The 26,667-nt window shown below is 44.3% G+C and overlaps 1 protein-coding gene across 1 annotated transcript in view; it reads right to left on the bottom strand.

The window, feature by feature from the left end:
- Nucleotides 1-26,667, bottom strand: part of LOC119401764 (pecanex-like protein 1) — an 83,145-nt gene that overhangs the window by 51,916 nt on the left and 4,562 nt on the right. Inside the window, exons 3-16 of the mRNA XM_037668734.2 lie at nt 26,437-26,654; nt 23,391-23,543; nt 20,625-20,696; nt 17,172-17,956; nt 13,999-14,170; nt 13,067-13,339; nt 12,012-12,164; nt 8,329-8,388; nt 7,051-7,172; nt 6,004-6,187; nt 4,791-4,896; nt 3,533-4,193; nt 2,397-2,551; nt 491-644 (exon numbers count right to left, since the gene is read on the bottom strand). Of these exons, the coding sequence (XP_037524662.2) occupies nt 491-644; nt 2,397-2,551; nt 3,533-4,193; nt 4,791-4,896; nt 6,004-6,187; nt 7,051-7,172; nt 8,329-8,388; nt 12,012-12,164; nt 13,067-13,339; nt 13,999-14,170; nt 17,172-17,956; nt 20,625-20,696; nt 23,391-23,543; nt 26,437-26,654 (3,268 nt within the window). The remainder of the gene's footprint in view (nt 1-490; nt 645-2,396; nt 2,552-3,532; nt 4,194-4,790; nt 4,897-6,003; nt 6,188-7,050; nt 7,173-8,328; nt 8,389-12,011; nt 12,165-13,066; nt 13,340-13,998; nt 14,171-17,171; nt 17,957-20,624; nt 20,697-23,390; nt 23,544-26,436; nt 26,655-26,667) is intronic.

The raw sequence follows: 26,667 nt of genomic DNA, 5'->3' as shown, positions 1-26,667 counted from the left end.
AACAGCCAAACAAAGACAATTTAGAAAGAAACATATACATGCTAACCACGTTTTCAGAGGTAATGTGCGACCTTTTCTCAGTGGCACAAGTGTGTTGAAATCAGGGTTTGAGACATGAACAATGACCCGCAGCAGATTCTACTCCATTTTGACACCTTCCCGGATTCAAAATGGCTTGTATTGTCAACATCAACAATAAGAACATATGGCCTCACACAAAACTGAACCAAAAGAACAGGGAAGAAAAGTTTAAAGTCAAGTCGAGGTATTATACAATGTGGGAGACAATAAATACAGCAGTCTTAACACAAACTCAGTTTTGAAGTTCATCACTTTTTTAGCATGTATTTGTCTTTATAATAGTTTTATATGTTCGATTGTATTTCCTATATTGTCTCACTATAAATTTTTTCCCGATTCTAGTTTTTTTGTGATGCTGACTCAAACATTGCATCTGAATAATTTTTTAAACATCCCAGAGGGTACCAACCTTGAGCAGACAGTACTGGCAGCTGGCCATGACAAAGCAGAAGAGGAAGCTGTAGATGTCCTGGAAGAAGCCCTGGGAGAGGCACAGGGAGCCCAGGACAGCCACCAGGACAGCCAGGACGATCGACAGGACGTTCTCCATCACCGTCAGGTTCCTGGACAGTGAACGAGAACCTTAACACACTTAGAAAGCCCACCCGTGCCCAGTTCCGAGCCTGCTGAACACAACTATCTATAGTCAGGTACAGTTTTAGAAAGCAGCAGCATTTCCACCTCAAAGGCAGATGGACACAAGCCTGGACCAATGCATGCGTTCATTTGTGCGACTTGTGTGCCTTAGTGCAATGAGTCAGTGCAACGGGGCCCTAGTGCAACTAGCCATATTGGCTATGGATTGGATTCAGATGTTTTCTCAGAAACTTTTATACGTCTTTTCAGTGAAAATAACGAGCATTCCGCATTCTTCTTCTTCTTCTATGCAAGAAGCGTCGGTGCAACATGCAATCAACAGACCTGCTAGCAACATAGCAATATTCAATATTGCTATGTTGTGGCAATATTGTGGCAATAAAGAGCAGCGTGGCAGAGGTAATAATGAATGTAACGCATGAATAAAAATACGCTTTGCAATGGTCAATTCTGCTAGTTTTATCTCGTTGTAACTGCATAAGTCGGAGGGGCATTATTTTACTTATAACAATGGATGTGTGTTAGACTTGCGCTGCTGCTGGCTGTTTGTGCAGTGTAGTCTGTAAATATCTGATGCAGTCACCATCTCTGTGAGGTCATCTCTTCTGGTTGGTAGTGTTCCTGGCTGCGGCGGCCGCATTTTCGGTGGAGGCCAAATGCTTGAGGCCGATGTGCTTAGATTTAGATGCACGTTAAAGGACCCCAGGTTTTCGACATTTCCGGAGCCTTACACTATGGCGTCTCTTATAATCAAATTGTGGTTTTGGGACGTTAAACCCTAACAATTATTATTATGGTTGGTAGAGTAACTCCCCTGAGCAGCTCTCTTAAGGGGGGACACGGCACTTGAAAATTTTTTTTTTATTTTTTGATCGATTTTGATTAAACTTTCAGAGTTTATGTATATTTGTGCACTAATTTTAAATATGCAATTATTTTTCTAGAATAATGTGCATTTTTTTCAAATACAAAATATCTCATGTGCCTTTTGGGGAGCAAGATTTTTTTTGACTGAGTGAGTTACAAATTAAATCAGCATACCACAATAATCTCGAATCAAAACTGTGTGCAGTGCAACAAAAATGGATGTTCTAAACCCATTAGAACAAAAGTTATGGTATGTTGAACATTCACAAGTGAAATTCCGGCTTGAAATTGACTCACTCGTGAATGTTAAACATACCATAACTTTTGTTCAAATGGGTGTAGAACATCCATTTTTATTGTACTGCACACAGTTCTGATTCCAGATTATCGTGATATGCCGATTTACTTTGTAACACACTCAGTTGAGAAATAATCTTGCTCCCCAAAAGGCACATGAAATATTTTCTATTTTAAGAACTACACATTATAATATAAAAATAACTGCATATTTGAAGTCAGCACACAAGTATACATAAAGTCACCAAGTTTCATCAAAATCAATCAAGAAATAAAGAAAATTTTTAAGAGCAGTGTTCCAGTAGCTCATATGAGTAGCTTTTCTAAGTTGTCGTTCTGAGTTTTGAGATGAGTCCGCGTTACGATCTTACATTTAAACAATAGAAAATGGGTCTGTACATTAGATTCAGAGCCATGTAAGGATCCAGAAAAGAAAACAAGGTAATTTGGAACTTAACACTGGTCGATAATGAAGTTAGTTACAATGCTAGAGTGATGAATACCAACACAGCCTTGAAATCAAACACTGAAATTAAAGAAGGAAGACCACCAACCTGTCTAGGACAGTGATGAGGGCCAAGCGGTCGAACCCAACTTTGATGGACTTGCAAGGGAGCAGTCGGAAGCGGTAGTAGTGGCGCGGCTTGCCGCCCCGCAGCGTCCCACTGCCCACAAACCGCATGTGACACGTCGAGTCCAGCTCGGTGTCCTACGAGATGATGAAACAACAGCGCAATCCTGTTACTGCACATTCTAATCTTAACTTTATTAATACACTCAAACCTCCATATCATGATAACGGATATAACGAATTATCGGTTATAGCGAAGTAAATGAAGAATAGTCTTGTCAGAAATACAGTGTTACAAATAAACGTATAACGAATTTTCGGATATAATGAAGTTATTTTCGTGGCAGATATGACTTTGTTATAATGAGATTTGACTGCATTAGGCGTTGAATCAATAAGCAGGTGCAGTACCCTCAAAGTGATAGCAGTGAATGCAGTTGTTGGTTGTTGAAATCTCAAATCTAGAAGTGAAACCTATTGACTCTCTATACGCGCACCATCATATGTTCCAGCATAACCACTAGGTCTCACGTAGGCACTGGAAAATACATTGCTATTCACATCATGCAAGCAATTCTATTCTCTTGAAAGGAAAGGCGCAATTTTAGACACCACGAAAGTAAGACAAGAAGGCGATTGCCGCTATGAACTGGGAGTTGGTAGTGGCGCTCGTCTTGTCTTCCTTTCCTGGTGTCTAAAACTGCACCTTCCCTTTCTGGATGCTTCACCAACTAGGCCCTCAAGAAATAACTTTTAAGACAACCCTATTCTAATCAGCAATAATATTCATGAAGCTTTGGATATATGAAATTGTGCACTGAGCTGAGAGATATCTTCATTGTTTGTTAGCCCATGAAAAATGAAAACCGGAAGAAAACGTAGCCCAGGTACCCATCTCGACACTACAACTGAATATGCCGTTAGTGCAACCAAGGACGAGAGCGCAACGCAGACTGACATCATTACACAGAAACAGAAATGCAACAAGATACCACGAGAACAGAAATTTAGCTTCTCAATGGAGTTGCTGTTCAAAAAAAGGAAAACTAACCTAACATGAATGGGAAGAGAATCACTGCTCTTTAATAGCACCAAGAAAACCTTTACTGGCATCCTCACCTGTGAGGATGCAGTCTGCGACAACGTCGCAGGCCCAACGCCGCCACCGTTCGCCGCCGCCGCCATGGCCATGCGGCTGAGGAGGGACTCGGCGAGAAGAACCGGACCGCTGTTGCCTCGGGAACCGTCGAACCGAACACCGGCCACGTCCCCTGTGGCGCCCAGGTCGAACCGGTTCTCCAGCACCGTAGCCCCGCCCCGGCGCAGTCCAAGGGCCGCCGCACCCATTCCGGATGGAAGCGAGAGGTCCAATGTGGACGGCACCCCAGTTCCAACGTCCTCGCCTCGCTGACCGCCGCTGTGGTGACCGCGCCGGCGGTGGTGGTGTCGAGGTTGGTGAGAATACTGTTGAAGAGACGACGAAGATGACGGCTGCGCTTGCAGTAGTTGCTGCTGCTGTTGTTGCTGCTGTTGCGAATGGTGGTGGGCGTGGTGGTGCGGGCGGTGCTGGGGGTGGTGGGGGGAGGGGCGGAGCTTCAAGCCACTCGCCATGGCAACAGATGCCTCTGTCGTGGTCACGCAGGGCGTCATGCCGGGGGCGGGGCTGAAGCCCATGGCGATCGGGCAGCCACCACCATGAGGAGGCACCGCGGCAGAGGCGGCAGGACTGTCGAGCATTGTGGTGGAGCTCGAGCTTGAGCTGCTGTGAGACGACGTCTCCCTGCAAAAGGGTCGTGTGAGGCTATTGTTGCTCAGCAAAGTTCAGTCACAACTGTTTACCAAGCTTAGTGGAATGCTAGGCCTAACTGCACATGAAGCCCAGCTGCATGCTAGGTCTAGCTCCGTGCTAAGCCTCGTTACATGTCAGGCATACTCTTAGGCATGTTAGTCGCAACTTTCTGTTTTATCTTGAATACAAATTATTGCATACTTTGTCTAGCCTTCTTTATTTTGCAGTAGAGTCCATTTTAATCTCAACATGACTTTTTTTGGATGCTAAGCCTAACAACATGCTAAGCCTTACAGCTGGACCAGATTTGTCAGCTAGCCAACCACAATAAAACTAACCTTAAACGTATTTTTTTTTCTTGCAGTACTGCGCTGTAGTAACAAAGTGCTACGGCATCAAGCAAAAACTGAAGTTCAATCTAGTCTGCATATGTAAATGGAAGCGAGGAGATGCTCACAGCAACGCTTTGTCACAATACACACACTTCAGACCAGATACTTTGATTGGGGTGTAGGCCCTTATTGGCTCGAATATCATCCTCATTATCATTTTTATCCCGAAAGGGGGCCACATTGGCTGCAGACTTACCACTTGCTGTCAAACATCATCTGAAATATTTTGGTGTCTGGCGACATCTCCAGGCCCCTGGACACGCCTGTGCTGTTCTCGTCAAATGTGTATGTCTGCCAGTTCCCTGAAGCAAAGGAGTACACAAACATTATTAATATCATGCTGTCTATTATTCTTATTTCCTTCCATTTTACAATTTCCTCCACATCCCAAACAACATTCCTGCATTTGCGACTTTTTCTTGAAAGCTTTACACACTTCTGGCTGAATGAATGTGCAAGAACCGTTTTGTTTATGTACTAACGGACATCTTTATGCAGCAACGAAGAAAAGGCCATGCCAATGTAGCATTCTCGCGGCGTTTGAAAGTTCTTTTGGATTCTTCAAACAGATACCAAATCATCGTAGAATCAACCTGCACTGGCTTTGCATTCACGCAAGCGTGGAAGCGAAAAGTAGAAACATGGGTCTAATTTAACACTGGAAAGTCTATTCTGTCACAATTTGCTGTCAATTGATTGGTTGATTGACTGATTGATTGATTGATTGAAAGCCTTTTATTATGGAATGAGGAGGCACACGTTTGTTGCAGAGGACGGATGGGGTGTTGCCAAACTGCACATGTTCCACAAAGTTACAGAATGTCTTCGTTGTATCAGGCCAGGCCCGTAGCCAGGAATTTTTTTCAAGGGGGGGGGGCACTTGCTGAAAACCTTGACTATTTGAGAAAAACACCTATTTTCATTATTTATTTTTTGTAAAAACACCTACTTCACCAAAATTTCGGGGGGGGCCCCTAGCCCCCCCCCCCGGCTACGGGCCTATATCAGGCTTTAAGTCGACTGAGAAAAAATCACATGTACCAAAGCTGTGTTCGGTCCCCTCTCCCACCGCAGCTTATTAATCCCCCTCAATCACTTTTATCAGGCTACTATAGCATCCATGTGAAGCCAATAATAGTTGCATGTTGGAATCCACAAGCAGAGCTTCACCGTACAGTGTTCACTGTACCCCCACTGTTACGTTCCTCAGTGGTGCGCTTTCCCGACTGTCACATCATTTTCCGCCGGTCCCGGCACAGCTCCCATAGGATCCAATGTATTGGGAATCCTGCATTCTAGGAAGTTCTTTCCCTTTCCAGCCAAAGAACTTTCTAGAATGCAGAGGGAAGTCCTTTCAGAGACAGGCAGACAGACGGCAGTCATCTCACAGTCACCAACGCCCAACTCACCATGCTCATCTTGGAAGCAGTGCACTGCGCCGGGTGAAGTGTCGTCATGAGATATGGCCAAGTGGGTGCCGGGCGTCGACAAGATGCTGGCCAAGAGATAGGCCGGTGGTCCCCTGTCGGTGCAGTTTCGCCGGCCCGACGAAGTCCAGCCGGCCGCCACTGCAGTTGCCGACTCTTCGTCCTTCTCCCTGCACGAGGCAGTTGGACTACAATGACGACACAACGGATGGGGCATCCCTTGTTACAAGCTTGCTTAAACCTTTGCAGTCCATTGCCGGGCCCCTCCCGACAACACAACACAGCCGCAGTGGTCCATGGTCTGGCACTGCTCGACAAGTTCTTTCATAGTTGATTCATGCACGCATTTTCTCAATGCATTATGCACCATCTCTAAATGAGTAATTAAACCTCTTTTACTTGAGGTTTGATTTCTTTAGTTTCAGACCAGAATGGACAGAAGGTAAGTAAACGTTTCGGACCGCAAAGGTTTAAACTGACTGCTCCAGTTAGCTGAGCAGTTCCAGGCGTGCCTGTTTGGAATCTAGTGCATCCCACATACATTGGTTAATCGACTGCTCCAAAGAATGGAATTGTTTTCTAGGCCCCTGTGCGTTCTTACTGAAGGGCCCCTCATCGTATTTTGTTTGGGCAATGCGAACAGACAATCGCAGTGTCGTGACAATCGTGCCTGCAAGGTACCACACCTACATTCTCTGCGAGGACGGCTGCAAGCTTTGACAGGCAAAAGCCTGAGTATGCTTTGGAAGAGCTACTCAATGCAGCTACTCAGAAGAGCTACTCAGAGGAGCTACTCAGAAGAGCTACTCAGAGGATCTGCTGAGAAGAGCGTCTCAGAAGGGCTACTCTCTCCACCAGCAGAGACATGGGTGTCGGCAGGGGGGTGCAAGAGGGGCACTTGCTCCCCCCCTACAAGCCTTAACGTAGCAGCCACTGCTGAGGAAGTACTGGCAACCGCCCAAAGGGGCCGCTGTTCATTTCACGACATGAAAAACGTAAAGTCAGGGTCAACAGAAGCAAGAAAGAAACTTGCCCGTCGGCCTGAGGCAAGGCTGGAGTGCTGGGCAGGAGAGAAAGAAACTCGGAAGTGCCATAACTGGCTTTCCTGCGAGTCGCCGCCAGCTTTGGACGCTTCCGGTTTGTGGCTGGAGCTGCAAAGAGGCGAGAGCAAGGCACTGTCAGTAAGTTTCTGCTAGAAACTGCTGCACGCAAGTAGACTGTAAGTATGGGTCGACTGTGCCAGATTCAACTCATGTTAGCCAATGAAAACAAGAGAAATTAGTCACTGGATTCCGCCATAAAGTCATGTATAAATCCAAACTGTGGATGGTTCCATTTATGTTGTCTCGCAAGTAGTGTTTTCCCAGTTTTACTAGTGGTCCCTCGAGATGTACGAAGGAAGCCGCAATGTACAATTGGCATTGAAAGTGTATGGAACACCTAGATAGACCAGCAAAAACACTGAATAACATCACCGTAGCCTAGGCCTGCACGGCCTGGTGAACAACCACAGCCTGCGCTACTACAACAAGCAAATGACTAGGGATGTGCGAATGGTAAATTTTAGAGGTTCGAAGCGAACATGAAGCGCATAGTGATTTGCTCAAATAATTTTGAATCGAATAGCTCAGATAGTATATAGCATATGTTATAAAGAAAAATGAGCAATTTTGTCATGACCCACTAGCCTACACAATATTTTTAAAGATTGTAACAATGCATATATGAATGTCAGTTCTTTGGTTCATAGTGAAGCGGAAGCAACTTTGAATAGTAGCAGAGTTTGAATCTCAGAAGGACGCTTTAAAATTTACTATACTTAGCGCACATAAGCCAATATAAGAAGATTTTAAACTTAAAAAATAATTAATCAATGCAAGGCTAATATGGTCATTTAACCTTGAAGTGGGGCTCCGCAGCAGTGCAGATTTATCCCGGATAGGTGTTTTCGCGGCATAGCACTCCTATGCTGTAATGAAATCACCTTTACACGGGGCTACCCGCGGTCTAATATACGCCTATTCATTCATTTTGAATAATTTTAATTTATGTCGAAGCGCATTCAAATACTGTAATATTTGATCGAATATTTGAAGCGTTCGAATATTCGCGCATGCCTACAAATGACACAGTGTTTTAGTTTTAATGGCTGCGGGCACAAACTGCTCGGACATTGAAGTTTCCTCAGATCCCACGCCTCCTAACCTTCTGGCACCAACTGCACATGCTACGTTGTGGAACTTGCAGTACGCTGCATTCCGATTTCTGAGAAATACTGCAAGTTTCAGTGAAACAGTGAAGTCTGACCTTTTGAAGTTTGCGGCGAGAAGCTCGGTGGCGTTTCCTCAGCATTAGAGGCAAGCCGTCCTGAAAGAGCCAGGAAAAGTGTATTCATGACACACATGAAGTAGCATCAAACAGCTATCATTGGAGAATGGGGCTCACAAAGCAATGTAAATGCATGAAATTGAACATTAAATTATGGGACCATACATGCCATAACCACAATATGATGATGAAGCATGCCGTTGTAGAGGGCTCCACATCATTGTCAACCACTTGGACTTCTTTAACGTGCACCTAAATATAAGTCTGTGAGTGTTTTTTTTTTTTCATTTCAACCCCATCGAAATGCAGCCGCCCTTATAGTGAACCAAACCCAAGCCTTCGTGCAAAGCAGTGCAGCATCTTGGTCACTAAGCCACCACAGCAAGTGAACACAAAAACAGAGAGCGCGAACTAACAAATGTTTCGCATAACAAAACTGCATGAAATAAACAAGTTCTCACTGCCCACTCCACGTTGCTGTGTGTTCCTGTGAATACATCCATGTACAGTAAAACCTCGTTAATTCGAAGGCCTCGGGACCGAGAAAAATATCCCCATTAAGCGGGATTCCCAATTATCCGAAACAACGCGAAATCAAAGAAATCAGCCAGAAAACGTGATGTACGGAAGTCACACCTTTATTGTGGCAAGTCAGCCTACTTGGAGAAAAATTCCTCCATGCGTGACTGACGCGTTCGGTAGTTCCCAGCACTGAAAGTCATATTTTCCAGCCTGTCAATGAGGCGCAGCACCTCAGCCTCGCCGTCGTTGCACTCGACGAAGCTGCGCACAACACTCAAGGCATCGATGACATCCACCAAAGGAGGTGCTCGGGAGGGCTCGTCATCGCTGTCAACATTAGAGGCCGAATCGGTCAATCTCGCAGCTATCTCGCTGTCGATGTCGGCGTAACACGTCTGCACTGTGCACTCGACATTTGCGTACTCGGAGAATCCGATTGGAGTGCACTCCTCATCCGCGTGCAAAGCCTCATATCGAGCGCAGAGAGTCTCCCCTTCTTCATCAAACGGGCAAGTGACAGCGGTGACAGCAAACTCAGCGGAGGTTGCCTCTTCTTTCACAAAACCGGCGTGCTCAAAACACCGTCGAATAACGGTGGCCTCTACCTGCCTCCATGCGTGAACAATGAGGCAAATACCACCGAGGAGGTCAATGTTATACTCCTTTCCGTTGTCATAGCAAAGGAGCATTCGCTTCAACAGATTGTAGCGATATATTTTCCTGGTACGGTGTATGACGCCCTGGTCCATCGGCTGCGATAGCGACGTCGTGTTCGAGGGTAGAAAGACCAGCCTGATTGCCATGCAGGTTCTGAATGTCGCCGTGAGCTGGGCAATTATCGACGACGAACAAAACGCTGCGCCCTGCGGCCGCAAACTTGCGGTCAAGGTGCCACACGTATTCTTCAAAGAGTGCAGCCGTCATCCAAGCTTTCTTGTTGTTTTTATAGATCAGGTCATCCTTGGAAGGCAGTCGTGCATTTTTGAAACAACGAGGCTTTTCTGTCTTCCCAATAACAAGCAGTGGCAGCTTGTGCTCACCGCACATGCTTGCACCAAACAAAACAGTGATTCTATCTTTGTTCCGTTTCCGCCCCTTAATGTCTGCCTCCTTCAAAGCGAACGTCTTCGTAGGCAACATTTTGTAGAACAGAGCAGCTTCATCAAGGTTGTAAACATCTGCTGCTTCGTACTTGGCGAGTAGTGGAGCCAAGGTGTGCTGCTTCCAGCCGTCGACAACAGACTGATCCGCGCTGCCACTCTCGCCACAAACAGTCACGAATGTCAGGTTGTTGCGCTCCTTAAATCGGCAAAACCATCCATTGCTGCATTTAAACTCAGAATGTCCAAGTTGCAGCGCCAGCTGGTTGGCCTTCTCACGCAATATGGTCCCATTCACAGGAAGGTGTGCTGCGTTGGCTTTCTGCAGCCAGTCGATCAGAGCTGCTTCAACGTCGGCGTACGTAGGCGGGCGTACTCGTGTACGCTTTGACGAGTGCGTCTTGCTGTAAGCATCGAGAATTTTCTCCTTATCCTTGATGATGTTGCACAGCGTTGACAGAGGCGCGTGGTGCTTTTCGGCGAGAGCCGTTTTCGACGCCGTCGACTTGCTGGCCTCTTCAATTAAGCACACCTTTTCGTGCAGGGACAAGCTCTTGTACTTCGGCATCTTCCTTCCAAGCACACCTCAATCAACTAATTCACAGGGAAGACACTCCAGCGGAGAGAGGAGACAAATGGAGCAGTCGCACCGAATCGCACAATGCTCGCCAGCCGACATCCAAATGGCACAAAGACTCCACAAAACATTCACTTCGCTAGAGTGGCTAACATCGCTGTTGAGATGATGATGATCATGATCGCAACCGCACGCATCGCCGCCTGGCAATTGCTAAAACATGGCGTCTACGACGTATTTCCGGTAAAAAAAAACATGGCCTTCGAGATCCGTACATCAAAAAAAAAATGCATGTTTTAGTTACAGCCTCCGAGACTCGCAACACCCTTTGCATATCTTGGAAGTCGCGGCCAAGTGTGCCAATTAACCGGGAAGTCGCAGACTGGCCGCACCAATTATCCGGTTAAATTTACATGTAAAAATTTGGGACCGCGCAAATAATACAAATTATCCGGGATTCCCAATTAACCGAGTACAAATTACCGAGGTTTTACTGTATGCTACAGGGCAATGGTAGAAGGCGGGTTATAGCGTAAAAAGTAGTTAATTCGACCCCCATTAATTCAGAAAATCGGACAATTCGGATGTGTTCTGTGGTTCCGGCAAGCATATGTATTGTTTCATGGCATCAAACTCTCATTAATTCGGTTATATCTGGCTGCAACCCGATTAAGTCGGATGATCCTCAGAGCATGCCAAGCACAAGGCGACACAAACGTGCGACACAAAGGAGCAAAAATGGCGTTCGCGAACAACCGAAACGACCGCGGGACTTCAGAAAGCGGTGGTTGCCATCCACAATCTTACCACAATCATGTTGGTGACCAAAGCTTCAGCGGCTGCGGCAAACTTGTTTAGTTTTCAATTTTACTCGGTGCATGCGAACTGTGTGGGCTCCATTATCGCGTAGATAGCGACTAGGGTCAAAGCTCCAACATACAGTAGTTTCGCTTTTGCCGTGTGCTTTCGGAACTGCTCAGCCGCCATCCATGATTGTGTATTAGCGAGCCAAGTTTATTCAGCAGCAGATGCGGTGCTCGCTTGCTACATTGTGATGGACGAACGATCAGTTGCCAGCCATTTTTCCAGCGAAAAAGAAAGTTATCGTCATGTGCGCGTGGTGGTGTTGGTGACGTGGCGGTACGTAATAAGGGATGGGTTCAGAGCATGTTTCGGCTTAACACACAGTGTCTTAAGCTGCGGTAACATTGTGAAAAATGTCGCTAATGACAACAATTGTGGTTTTTAGACTACTTTTATACAAAATAGGCACTGGATATAAGTATTCATCAAGAAAATTAAAATCCACTGATGTAATAGACACTTGTTCATTACTTTTTTGATACTTTCAATAAATCAGCATTCAGTTAATTCAGACACCTTTTCGGTCCCGTGAAATCTGAATTAACGAGCTTTTACTATACACTGTAACAAAATGCAAGATGCCACTGGTTGCTACTAACGGCAGATGTCCAGCTCTCTCTTCAACTTTTGCAGCTCTGCCTCGCACTCTTGCGGGTCGTTGAGGTTGAGAATGTCGAGCAGGCGACGGCTCAGCAGCGACCGCACTGTCGTCCGCGTGAACGTGCCCGGAACTGGCGGGTATGCCTGGTCCCCTGTAACAAGTCAACGTGGAGCACAATGCCTCAACATGCCTGCAACGAAGTTGCAGCGAAAGTATGAGGACGGGTCATCATTTTCATGACGTTTCACGTCGCAGAGTATCACGAATATAACGCGAGTCGCTTCAACAAATCACCACACACTGCAACCTCAGTAATTTTTCATTCCAAGAGGACTGGAAACGTTATTGAATAACACTGCCTAGTCAGCCCGGAACATAAAACACTTTCGCGTTTATGAAACAACATCAAGTACAAATCGCATGCGAGGTCATTTGACATAAGAACTCGAGCTGATATGCAGTGACACATGTAAGCATTTCAGCAAACACAATTAAATGCCCAAATAACCAAGGGGCTTGGAAATTATCAAGGAATGATTTCATTTATATAGAGCAACTTAGCAATGACGTGACCAGAATGTTACATAACGCAATGTACAGTGCTCATGGGATAAAATGCAAGATCATAACTTAAAGTATAACATCTGATGCGCATTTGCTCAAGATAGCCTCGCCATGATGCTACAAATCTTGCCACTAAAGGTGGCGATGGCTCTGACGCAGGTGCACGAACCAATGTAATGCTGATGAGACATGAACTGTAGACAATGGAACAAAAAGTATGCACAGGGTTGTCCAAATATAAGGTGAACAACTCATTAGCATTCAAGACCTCATAGAAGCTGAGGTTTAATGCATAACTTGTAAAATTAGCACTGTGTTTATCGACGCCATGATTGCACGTCAAATAACGGACATTTTTCTCGTGTAGTAGAATAAACATTCTAGTTTTACCGGCTTGAAAACCTTTGATGTGGTAGACCTTGTACACTACTTAGCCGTAATCTGACGCATTTCATTCCACGGGCACGGTACATGTGGTGTGACACTCACCCCTGGCGTCATCCATGTACTGCTTGGGGATGGCCCCCAGTGCCGTGGAGAGGCGTCCGGAGGCACCAAGGGGCGTCATCTCATCCGGAGACGACGGGGAACTGCCGTCGGAGAGGCTCTGCTCCGACGATCCGCTGCGGGCCCGCATGACGGCTTCGTCACACTGCCACGAGAGACTGGAATCCGCGTCACCAGTGCCAAGGCACGTCTCAACAGCTTCGGTCGGTCGCTGCGGCGTGGATGACTTGGGTTCCGCAAGCTCCTTGCACAGCTCTGCAAGTAGATTAGACGGGGCATGCTTTCCTGACCTTTTAACCTTTTGACCTTTGCATTTGTGTGACCTGAACGTGTTGGACTCATTTTGACCTTATGACCCCCCTCCAAGTTGAATCTGTACTTGTCTGTCAGTCTGTGCTGTAATCGCCAATGGATGAGCCTGGCTCATTTGTAGCACTTTGCACTGCAGTAATGAGTCATGTTTATCAGCTCAAACCATCACCCACTGCTGACTTTAGACACTTATGTAGTTTATAAGCAGTTAACGTTTATGCTGTCACACGTTGTAGACTATTATGTACATCGAGAGACCTCTGCTGACGTCTAGATCAATGCTTCCACTGGAAACAGGTGTAAACCATAAGATTAGCACATTTTTTCCTATTACAAATCACAAGATTGAGAAAATTCGGCAAATTTCACAATTTTTTTTTATGAAAGATCTTAACATTATTTGGACACTAAAAAAAGCACGATAAGTTCAGGCAGGTGGTTTTTTAGAAACTTGGCACAAAGAAGCTAGTCATTACAGAAGCGTGGAATTCGTATATTAAAGTTAAGTATCATGAATATAACGTCACATACACATGTGCCAAGAACTCGAGTTCAGCAAAAAGTACCGTTAGAGCTCACAGAATAAAAGGACTGACTTTTACCCGAAGGTGCCGATGCTTTTGCCTCGTTCACTGCTTGGCTAGTGGCTCCAGAGAAAAGCCAATCCAAGCCGGCAACACTGCTGCGCTCCGAGCAGGCCGGAGAGGGGAGTGGTTCCGGATTCCTGGGGTTCCCTTCCAGCCATCCCGGATACTGCTCGGGCAGATCAAGCTCCTGAAAGCATAAAATGTGTGCATTCGTTTACACAAGAGTGCCGTACTTACTACATAAGTAGGGGTGTGCGAATAGTGTAATTTGCAACGAAATCAAATACGAATTGAATTGTGATCATACCGAATCGAATACGAATGCACATTAAATACTACTCAAATAGTTTGTGAATGGCAATGCAACCGTTTTCCAGAAAAGACTTAAAAATCTACAACTTTTTACTTCAAACAAATATAGAAATACTTTAACAAAGTAACGTTACTGTTACGTTTAATTGACAAAAGATACCATGATTATGTAGACTAAGGTAAGCTCGTATCAGTAGCGACTACAGTCTTCAAGGTATTTTTTTAACTGTAGGATGAACACAGCAGTTACTTCAGTATTTGTGGTGGTACTTTGTCATGAGCATTTAAACAGCACTAAGACCTAAAAGTCAAATAATGTTGCATGAATGAACATCACGAATATCATGACAAGGATAGTGAATTGGGGACACATTCGCTTCGGCGACACAGGAGTTTAAAGCAAGAATTCCTTCATCTGGTGATGAGTAAAGCTTCGATAGTCCTATATAAGCTTGAACTGCACGCATCTTGGAAATACACTATTTAAAAAAGAAAAATGACCCTTCGCTCTTCCAACTTGTTGTTCCTTTAGGGTTTTCCCATCGGTGCTGATTATTCAAAAAGAATTAGAAAAATATTCAGTGATTCGAATGTGTGCTATTCGATTCGTGTACTGAATCAAATACACAGCTATTCGATTTGTTGTTGGAAATTCTTTAATATTCACACACCCCTACACCAAAAACTTCGCTTTGACGCACTAAAGCAGCACTGGGATTGCACCAATACCAAATGGCAGTGTCATAAAACGATGCTCGTATTCTTTAAATTCAACGAAAAGAAAATGTTATGAACATTATGACATCACTAACAGCAAATGAGTGCAGAATTGATAACAGCACACGATGTACGCTTGAATAAACAGCTCTGGTTGTAGTCATCTGCTCCAACTGCGGGTACAGGGTTGACCACATATAAGGTGAACCTCTCATGACCATCATCATCAGGGGGCAAGAAGCTACATCTGTTCGTCGATGCCCACCATGACCAAAAAATATTCTTTGCTTTATTTATAGCAGAGTTGTTATGCTCGCCGTTTGTCTGGTTCACGATGTAGACAAGAAATTATCATCATGAAGGTGCAATGGCATCATGCCAAGTAAGACATAATTGTTCCTAATTAAGCCAAGCTAGTCATAGCCAAGCGTAAATAAGCCTAGTTGAGCATGTTAATACCTAATTAGCTAAGCATAATTAAGCTAGGTCATGAGCTAATTAGTCCTAATAAAGACAAGTTAAGATTCTGGTGCGCCCAGTCATGCCAGGCTTGACAAGATAAGCCAAGCTAATTCTAATTAAGGCTAATTAAGAGTGAGCCTAATTTATGTTGATTAGATGAATTAGCCAACTAAGCCTATGCTGACTTGGATGCGAGCTAAACGAGACCAAGCCTCGAATATGCAAATTAGGACAATTAAGTTCTATAACCTAATTAAGCTAATTATGATAATTAAGATAATTAAGCTACTTAGTGCTGTGATTACCAAGCAATTCCCAATCAAACCCGATGAATACCTAGCCAATACTCGTGATTTACAATATCATTACATGAACACTTCGCACATCAACGTGTGATTGCATGTGTGGCTAGTCAAGCCAGGACCAGCCAAGCCCCAACCAACTCTACTCTGACCCAGCCTTGCATGACAGTGCAAGCTGCGCAAATTTTTTGTTCTTTCAGTGCAATCGAGAGCACAATAAAGTAATTCTAGACTGCGTGTAATTTTAGCACCACAGAGCGCAGCGGGGGTACATCCTGGCATCCCGTGGCAGCCGCGGTAACAATGCAGTTCACGATGCTCAATTCAGCCAATGGCCGTGGACTTTGTGCTTACAGTGCGGTCATTTTGGCTTATGGCATCATTTGTTGAGAGAACAGCTAGCAATTTCTAGCTGACTTTGAAATGTAATTGCAAATTCCATGCCACGTGCTGTGCTATAATGTTTAGCTCACATGTTCGCAGGAGCCTCGATTACCAATTGGCAGCATTTTCTGACCGTGTTCAAGAAGTGTTGCAGGGCCCCTTTAACGAGAGCACTTTAAAGAGGGCAATGTCCGTTAGATAAAGATTAATCATGGTGCCGATAAACACACTAATCATTTCCCAAATTACGTATTAAACACAAGGTTCCATGAGGTCTTGAATACTAATGATGTGTTCACCTTAGATATGAATGATCCAGTACATGTAACTGGCCCAGCACACAATCTATATCTTCCAAAAAATAAAAAGGAACTGTCAACACATGCATCAGATTTACACCAACTTATTTTCAAGGTGTTCAACACCGTACTGTAAAAAAGATGAAGTCCCTGAATACTGGATTGTGTTTCTTCCAACGAGTCCCAATTATTGAAGAATCAAACATATATTTTATTCAGGAAAAAGCCTTATATGCCTTGTCGGACGAAAAATGTGGCGTGATCACGAAACTACAATAGCAGAAATAAAAAAATATTGTGGAGAAAGGCATACAACCTGCGCATTCAGTTTGTGTTTCCGATGTTCACATGAAAAGATTGCCATCCTTAAAAGGCCAGATATGTTTTTCGCCTTCAAGACACCTTAAGTGCATGAAGGACCTCGGTAATTTTCACAGTCATTCAAGTTTTATTTCTCCACATTATGAAATTAATTGCTGGCATGAAAGACACACGCTAGTTAGTTATTAGCTGCAAGCAGTGTTGTATGCGTTACGGAAGAAAAGTAACTAAATACGTTACTCGTTACGCTAAAGAAAAAGGAACGCGTTACTCCCCTGCTTCAACATTTTACACTGTTCTGGCTTTTGCGAAACCAAATTTCATGACTACGGCGCGCTAGCTGAGGTGAGCTTGAGACCCCTGCTCTAGAAGAAGGAAAGGGTCACCTCACCTGTGGATTTCCACTGCATGGATCCAGTGGCTTGTATATAACTGTGAAGTGGCTGCTGCTTCGATCGGACTCTCCAGACGCCGACGACACACTGTCGGTTGACGGGAAACACCTGCCTGCCGAGGCGTGACCGTCGGCATCGCCCGACACCACGGCACCAGTCCTATCGTCATTCTTCTTTTCACTGCCACCCCCACGCCCGCCCCTCCGCCTCAACGTGGCCGCATCAAGCGAGCGATGCCTCACCAGTGACTTCATGCTGCTCGACCCGCTCGATGCCGTGCTAGCCGGAGTCTCCGCAGCCGGCTGCTCTGTGATCGTCTTGATGGCGCCGTCGTTCATCAGCGGCGGGCGCGAGAACTCGACGCTCCTCCGCACGTGCCTGACGTTTGCCGGCACCGCCGTCGTAGATGAGGACGAAGACCCAACGCGGATGGCCTCCAGCGACACCGGATGAGATGGCGGAATGGAAGACCGCTGCTTTTCGGCGGCACTGGTCTCGAGCTCACTATGTGCGCGCCGTACGAGCCAGTTGGCGTCATCTTCGACGTTGCCACGGAGCGCATGGCTGCTCTTGCGCTGCTGCGCGGCGCGAGCGAGCTCTGCGGCGCGGACGCTCGGGTCCTGCGACAGGAAAGCCAGTTCGACTGAGCCGGTAGCGTTGCGGAGCGAGCCGGACGAAGAGCCAGAAGAGAGGAAGCCGGCGCCGCCACTCCGGCGCCTGTGCCCGCTGCGGTTCCGGTGGTTGTCTGGGTGCAGCGATGTTGATGAACCCGAGGCCACGGCTGCAGGAACAGTAGAAATACGTTATTAAGGCGAAAGCTTTATATGCCTCAGTAAACACGAAATTTGACCATCAGCGTCTAGCATCCTGCTGCGTCGGGGACAAGCGGTGCAAAAAATCATCATCACGTGATGACATCACCACATGACATCATAGATCACAAAAATTTGTGATGTCATCACAATGTCACAAATTCTGGCCTGACGTCATGTGACGTAACACCACGTGGTGCCGTTTGTAGCTCCCTCCTTTGGGCAGCGAACAAAAACCGGAGAGCGCGCGACCTCGAGAGAAGAAAATAAAGATGGCGCTTAGCAGTGGCACACGAAGCCATGGCTCGTGTTCCCTGCTGGCGTCGATTCTGGTTCAGCCGTCTCATTCCTTTGTTCCTGTGGCATAAGCCTACACCGTCATCACATGACGCTGTAGCTTGGTCAAAGGTGGGCTGATCACAGAGGCAGTGTAAAACCAGGTCAAGTGCCTCTGATTCTTGAGGCAGTGCAAAACCACGCTACGTGCACAAATCTTTCAGAGGGTGGCAGGGTGGGATAAATACATCTAGGGAGCCTACATGACTGGCCATTCATGTAGGCTCCTTAATACATCGATTGAAAAGAAAAAGATGACTTTCACCTTCGAGTCATCTTGGGAACGCACAAGAGACCCTGTGATTTTTTCATGAATTTATCAATTAGGGTTAAACATGTCAGACTAGCAAGTCAGATACGATGAAATGTCCTTAGAACATGGGGTGTTGCTGAAGCCAACGTTTCGACAAGCGGATTTGTCTTCTACAACGTGGCAACTGCCTACCTTAGCGCATGCATGTGCATGTTTCGTACCCTCTCCAACGAAACATGGGTACAAAACATGCACATACACGCGCTAAGGTGAGCAGCCGCACCCTTGAATAAGCAAGCCCGCTTGTCTAAACATTGCCTCCAGTGACAACCTGTGTTCAAAGGATTTTTCATCGCTTCAAGATTTAATCTTAACCGAAATATCTACCTTATTTGAAAGTCAGATACCAAAAATTCTGAAGCAGAGAGTTCACTGGTGAACAGCTTAAGACTGCTCTTAAAATTTTTTTCTCATTTCTTTATCGATATTGACGATTACTTTTCTAGTATAACCAGTAGTTCCTAAAATACAAAATATTTCATGTGCCTTTTGGGGAGGCAGATTTTTTTTTCAACAAAGAGTTGCAAAGTAAATCAGCATATCACAATAACCTGTAATCAGAACTGAGTGCAACGAAACAAAAATAGATGTTCTAAGCCCATTAGAACAAACGTTACAATATGTTGAACATTCACAAGTGCGTCAATTTCAAGCTGCGATTTCCTTCGCAAATGTTCAACATACCATAACTTTTGTTCTAATGGGCTTAGAACATCAGTTTTTGTTTCATTGCACTCATTTCTGATTACAGGTTATTGTGATATGCTGATTTACTTTGTAACTCTCCCTGTTGAAAGAAAATCTTCCTCCCCAAAAGGCACATGAAATATATTGTATTTTAAAAACTACCAGTTATACTAGAAAAATAATTGCATATTTGAAATCAGAACACAAATATACATAAACTCACCAAGTATCATCAAAATCGATCAAGAAATCGATCAAGAAATGAGAAAAAAATTTTAAGAGCAGTGTTTCCCCTTAAATGGACAATAAATAGAGGCACTAAGTCAGTTTCGACAAGCAAATTATTTTTTTAAACTATTTTGAGTAATTTCATGGCAACAAATTCATTACTGACGGAGGAAATTAAGGACAAAGTCATATTTTTTTAAATTAACAAGCAGACTACAGTGCCGGCGCATTATAATGCTAGAACATTTTTTTTGTATTAGGGCCGTCGACACTCGGTAATTGACTTTCAAACGAGTTATGTTCAGTGTTTACTCAATTACAACATGTGGTCAACCCTTAACAATAAAGATATAACTAGTCCAAAGAAGACATTACCGAAATCCATGACGTTGTGGTGTGGTATCTTTTAGGCATGATCGTCACCAGCCTTTAGTTGCATCTTTCCTAGAGTATGAGCAGCTTTTGCTTTTAATATCATAGAAGTGTGATGAACCAACACAAATCAAGATTTTTTTTTTAGTGTACCTAGAATAGCACTGGCTTTAGGAGGGCATGTTGTGATAACACGCAGTTGCAGATTTGAGGTCAGCCAGTACTGAAAGCATAAGCCTAATTAGCAGGGAAACACAATGTTCTTCTAACTGACAAATTTTCCACTGCGTATATTTGTAATACGTGAAAACCATTAATTGGAACATCGATGACCTTAACTGCACATTTCCGGTCCTTTTAGCTTTGAATGTGCCAGACCCAAACTCCCCAGCAAAAGGTTTCGCTTTGAGTACTGGCTGACTTAAAGCAATGCAACTACAACATGCATCTTGATAAAAAACTTCACTAGTGAAATTTTTTTCATCAATAATAACACAGGCAGTTATTACACAAACCCATATGCCCGTCACTACTGTATAGCTTGGTGCCCAAAAAATTTTACCACAAATGTTAACAGTGCCAGGCAGATTATGCAGAAACTCACAGCATGATTGCCCCAAGGTGACGCTAGAACTGATACTAAAATTGATTCTAAAATTGATTCTAGCATGTGGAATTATAACCAAATTCTTGGAACTTACCAAGCTCATCACCCGTAGACAATCCAGCAGGTGCAGGCAGCATCGATACGGCCCCAGACTTATGGTCCGTAACTGCGTAAAAGGTAATGATGCAAAGAATGAGGTTTTTGTACTGACTGCTATGCAAATTTTGTACTCACTGTTGCAAGGCTGACGAGGCCATTCCCGCTCAAGCGCTTTCTAAAAACATTACAGTTTTGCACGTGGTAGTTTGTAGCAAGTTTGCTTAATTACTGCCATTGGTGGGCATTACTAACTAGTTTTATACTACACAGTAATTTCTAATTGGCTGTCTTCTACAGCAATGCCGTACAAAACATGTTTATTTTGCAGGTGCAAAATGATAACACCCTCTATTACGGCTAAGGTGAACACTGTGTTCACCGCTGCCAAAAGAAATGAGGCGGCTGTTTTGTTGCAGTGAAACCAAACGTTTCTTAACAGCGTCGCCGCATAGAGCCACATGGTAAAGGAAGCAATACAGAACCGTCAATGAAAACATATCAGAATAAGACCACTAGACACAAATTACTACAGTTTGTAAGCAAGTTAAAAGTTGAGAAAATACAAGTCGGAACGAAAAACTGTAGACAGCGTACAAAAAGCCAAATAATAAAACCTTAGCATGTATTTCCGTAGAAAAGTTTCAAGAAACCTAGTCACATTCTATAACATCATACTTTTAACACACGTTTGTTCTCAAGAAGTGTTTTCGGAATATTAACTTTTTTTAGGGGTGTGCGAATATTCGAAATTTCGAATATTTTTTTAAATAGTGTTTGCTATTCGATTCGATGCTCACTGGAATTTTACTATTCGAACTTCCCAAAAACAAATACAGTCAACGTCCGATTAAAAGTGACCCCTTCAAATTTTTAATATGCTTCACCTCATTACACCCAGGTATTGCGGCAAAGCTGCCTTTCAAGCTCCGTTATGGTCGAACTTTGCCGAGACACAGTCAACGTCCGATTAAAAGTGGTCCCTATATTTTCAATATGCTTCACCTTAGCACACCCCGGTATTGCGGCAAGGCTACCTTTCAAGCTCCGTTACGGTCGAACTTTGCCGAGAGACAGTCAACGTCAGATTGAAAGTGGTCCCTAGATTTTTCAATATGCTTCACCTCATCACACCCCGTTATTGCGGTAAAGCTGCCTTTCAAACTGCGTTATGGTCGAACTTTGTTTTCTGTGATACGAATTTCGGATGATATGAATATTTTTGGTGGTCCAGTGAGATTCGTATCACCGAGTTTTCACTGTAAATAGAATTCGGCCTCTACACTGCCTCATTCTTGATAAGACAACAATGAAACACCACCCGCCAGTGCTTCAACCTAGCGAAAAGAAACACTTTCATGTTGCTATCTCATAAGAATACGTTTAAGAATCCTCTCTAACTTTTTTTTCTGCAATTTCGCTTTGAAGTATTCGAAAAATATTCTAGAAATATTCGAAAAATATTCGATTCGCATTCACACTTCAATATTTGAATTCGCTTCGCGCCCAGAATTTTGCTATTCGCAGAGCTCTACTTTTTTTATTAGTACTGAAAAATGACCAATTTTCATGGGTTTAAGAAAAAAACACACTGTCACCATAAAGAAAGCTTTAGCATACAGTGCGGAATTGTAATATGCAGAGAAGTCATTGGTGTTTTCAAAAACACAGGATGAAACACACATTTGTTGTTTATATAGATAATTATGCTGACAAGTGATTGGTGTTCTTAAATACCTAGGTTGAAATACAGATTTGTTAATTATATAAATCATTAGCAAAAATTAGCAAAACCAACCTTCTTTAGCCACTTGACTTTTGAAAAATTGAGAAATTGACAAAAAATAAATGTCTACTTCATTTGATCTTGACAAGACCAACAAAATCAAATGAGTCTGGCAAGATGTCAAATATGCTTGTGCTTCCTATTTTCCCAATACTAAGATGCCCACAAAGCTGACACCCACTTTTTGCCCAGTTTAATGTTGAAAACAAATGCAAGAAGGACTTTAGAGCTCCTAAGAAAACTAAATATATATATGTATATACTTCACAATCAATAAAATAAAACGTTGTCTACCTCTAAGCACGACAAGCACGAAATGATAAACCCAGCAGAAATTACAATCACAGAACAACTATTTTTCCGCTTTTCTCTTTAATGCCTATCGTCACCGCTTTCAGATGGCCCTTTACTGCAGCCTAAGATGGACAGAAAAAAGTGATCCATCTTCAGCAGAGTGTAACGTTGGACGAGTTGGTTTATGGCTTAATAAAAAAATCATGGCCCAAAATGAAAACAAGAGAAGACAGGATAGGGTGCCAGTCTTTCAACTAGTTACAACAAGACAGTGAGATGGGCTAGTTGGTGAACATTAAAGCACAAAGCTTTTAATCGCACATAAAATGAGGACCGAAGATTTTCAACTAGTTCATTTTCCACACGTCACCCAAATATGTATACTTTCTCTCTGCGTGTGCATTTTTGAAAATATATATATTTGGGTGACGTGCGGAAAATAAACTAATTGAAAGACTGGCACCTATCCTGTCTTCTCTCATTAATTATTTCATTAAGTCATCCCTCTTCACAGTTCATAGTACGTCTAATATTCCGTACTTGTCAGATGACTCTGCGACAAAATTCACGGCTCATGTCTAGATCGAACGCCTCGCTAGTTTGTCCCAACGTCGCACGGTATTCTCGAAAAGGCCAAAACGCAAGCACATTTCTGTGTCAGCAAGAGTCAGGTGGAACACAAACCATCCTTCAGGACTTCGTCAGCGAGTCCAAAGTCCGGACTGCCTGTTCCCGGCGCCGCCGAACTGGTCCCATGAAATCCTCGCTCCTGCTTCACGGAGGCCGAGCCACCCGAACTGCCCGAACTGTTTCGATGGTGCACGTCCACTTGCAGGTCTGGGCATTCGCAGAGTCCAGGGAGACAAAGGATTGAAATTGTAAGCGCTCCAACATGCTCTTATCGTGAGCACACACACGCTTCGTCAGGCGAGCTCGTTTATGGTGAATATAAAGCAAATGCACCTAAAAGTACAAGTACACTCAAACCTCATTATAACGAACACGGATATAACGAATTATCGGTTATAACGAAGTAAATGAAGCATAGTCTTGTCATAGCTACAGTGTTAAAAATAAACATTTATAACAAATTTTCGGATATAACGAAGTTATTTTCGTGGCAGATGCGACTTTGTTATAATGAGGTTTGAGTGTAGTTGCACTTTAACGAAAACCAACAGACGAAGCCAACAAAAGTACAAAAGACAATATTTGTAGTGTTTTAACTCTATTGTAGCATATGATATAAATGTGAAGAAACTGAAGTGGACAAAAATACTTTGTCTTTTCGTCCACATTGATTTCTTCACATTTAAATCAATATTATTGCAATACAGTTAAATGACTACAAATAACGTCCCTTATACCTTCGTCGGCTTCCCTGCCTGTTGGTTTTCAAAGGTTGTTTCTAACAACAAAAAACCAGCCCTTAAACTCCCCTTCTTTAGTAGTTGCATTTGTCTTACGGGCTCAGGTAGTATGGAGTTGAGTGCACAGTTGTTAACATTATTAAATTTTCCAACACACTAATATAATTATGAGGCACAGCATAGTGAGCACTGCGGATTCATTTTGACCACCACAAGTTCTTTTTAATGTGCACCTAAATTTAAGTACAAAGGTGCTTTTGCATTTCGCCCCTATCACAACAGGCCCGTCCCAGCTGGGAATCGAACCCGCGCCTTTGTGCTGAGCGAGGAGACACCATAGCTGATAAATATAGCGGGTCATGTTTTATTAGAGTAACAAATCAATGTTTTACCATACCCGTACTATAGCAACAAAAGGGGCCTCAGTCACGATTTTATGTATATTCTTTTGGTAGGAAAACTTCACGGCTTGCTTGCAACATGCGATCGACCAAATAAAGCAGCAACAGAGCATGCCAGTCCCTCCACTAACAATAATGACTACCTGTCAGCAAGACATCACAGCTTCGAGACCGAAAATGTTGCAACTCTTGTTGGCGATCACTGACAGTCTCTTGATGAGCTCATCTAAGAGATCGTCTGGTCACATCAAAAATCATCCCTGCTGGGCTACTTTCTAAGCAATATTTTTCATCCATGCTTCATGCTGACTTTTTTTACAGCAAAAGTTGCGATGAGAATACAAAAACAGCAGATTTTGGTGGCGCAGTTGTCCGCCGCCACCAGTGTCTGTAACCGCTATTGCATGAAATGATGAGAAAATATTGAAGATCGAATGGGATTTGAACCCAGGCCCTCTGCATGGCAGCCGAGTATTCTACCACTGAGCCACGCTGGTGCTTGAAACTCCTTCGCAAAAAGACTACACATGTGTCATGTCGCGAAAGGAATCGCATTAAAGGGACACTAAAGGCAAATAACAATTTATGTCAGAGTGAAAGCTCAATGTATCACAACTCCTAAACGGCAATATTATCAACAGCAGTGCCCTACTTACCGAGAAATTAAGCTAAATGTATCACATGATGAGTGCCACGAGTGGAGCATTTTCGAAGTGATCCCGATGACGTGTGAGAGTCTGCCTACAATTGATCACTAGTAATCAAACTAGCAGCAATAAAAAAAGAACCTTCCGTGTATCAAAAGATGTAATAAAATGCTGTTTGTTCGTTTCCGTTTGATTCATGGAAAAAAGAACCTCTGTGGCGTTGCCATGGGAAACGGCGCGCGTGGTTCAAAGGTTCCGTTTTCGCCGAACTGCGCTTCGCCCAGCGCCCTGCTTCGCTCACACTGCCGCGTCTCAGTGGAAGTTTCGGGATCGCGTACTGCCGTGTATCTTTTGCACGCTCGTGAAAGTCTCTCTGACAGAAAGTTCGACAAAATGCCGCATGCAACGACGCCGGCACTACGAGCCCTCAGCAGCATACCGCGTTCATCGGGGCTCAAGTCATTGAACTGGAGCCCAGCGTCGCGAGCCAATGTCTCATTGCCCAGTTCTCCGTCCACATCCATTGCGGTGATTGCGGCAAGCTTCGATGGCTTCGATGGCCGTTGTTGCTGCTCTAGGTCCCGCTACTTTCACTCTGCTGCTACTAGTGTCGGCGGCCGCGCAGTAAAAGCGGGCAACGCTGGGCACGGCAGCAGTGACGTATGAAAGTCTGATTTCAGGCGGGTGACTTGAAGTGCGCTAACGTGATGCGGACCACTAAAACCTGATTTTATTTCAAAATAAGCACTTCCTTGGCATAAAAGTAGCACTACGAGATTTCTGGACTGCTATTTCAACAATCAACGTCGACTTAATATTTGCCTTTAGTGTCCCTTTAACAGATGTAGTATAGCATAGTAGAAGAGTGAAGTAACAACCAGGCTTCACACAATGCGAATTGCTTAATGAGTGGGTGGCTTAAAGGTTCCCACCCGTTACAAAGAGTTCAGCCATAACACTTCGTCTTCAGCCACAGCATCAACAGAGGGCACATAATGCCTTGCAGATGTGTAGCTGGTACCTCGCTTCTCCACAGAATGATCAACAATGGCGTAACGAGTGGTTCTCTACTTCGCAAAAACTACGACGATTTATGGCGTAGTGCAACTGTACTTGTAGTAGTTGTCCAAGAAAGTTTACAACGACTCTGGACTCTAGAAGGGTCACTCTCTTTCGCTGGGACTGTGCTGCGTGTTCCACGTAAGCCTAGTTATTTTTTTTTCAGATGCTTCTAGGAATGTTGTTGCCACTGTTTTTTCGTACATACACAATATGGCAACACTGCTAGCTGTAAGTGTGTCTTCCGGCTCACCGATTCCACAGACGGCGCCGTGCGACTTCATCTCGAAGTCGTCGGAGCGGGCCAGCCGCCCCAGCAGCTCCATGGAGCCGTTGGAAGCCACCACACTGCCCGGATGAATCTGGGCGTGGGCTCCATCGTTGAAGGAATTGCGCGAGCTGCATTGCACGGGTGGTGTCTCTTCGTCCGGACGCTGTTTCAGGACGGCCATCTCGATGTGCTCCGAATCCCTGCAACACGTAC

This window comes from Rhipicephalus sanguineus, chromosome 8, assembly GCF_013339695.2.
Source record: "Rhipicephalus sanguineus isolate Rsan-2018 chromosome 8, BIME_Rsan_1.4, whole genome shotgun sequence".
Classification (NCBI taxonomy): domain Eukaryota; kingdom Metazoa; phylum Arthropoda; class Arachnida; order Ixodida; family Ixodidae; genus Rhipicephalus; species Rhipicephalus sanguineus.
The sequence above is the reverse complement of the archived record's forward strand: the minus strand, read 5'-3'. Positions and strand labels throughout refer to the sequence as shown.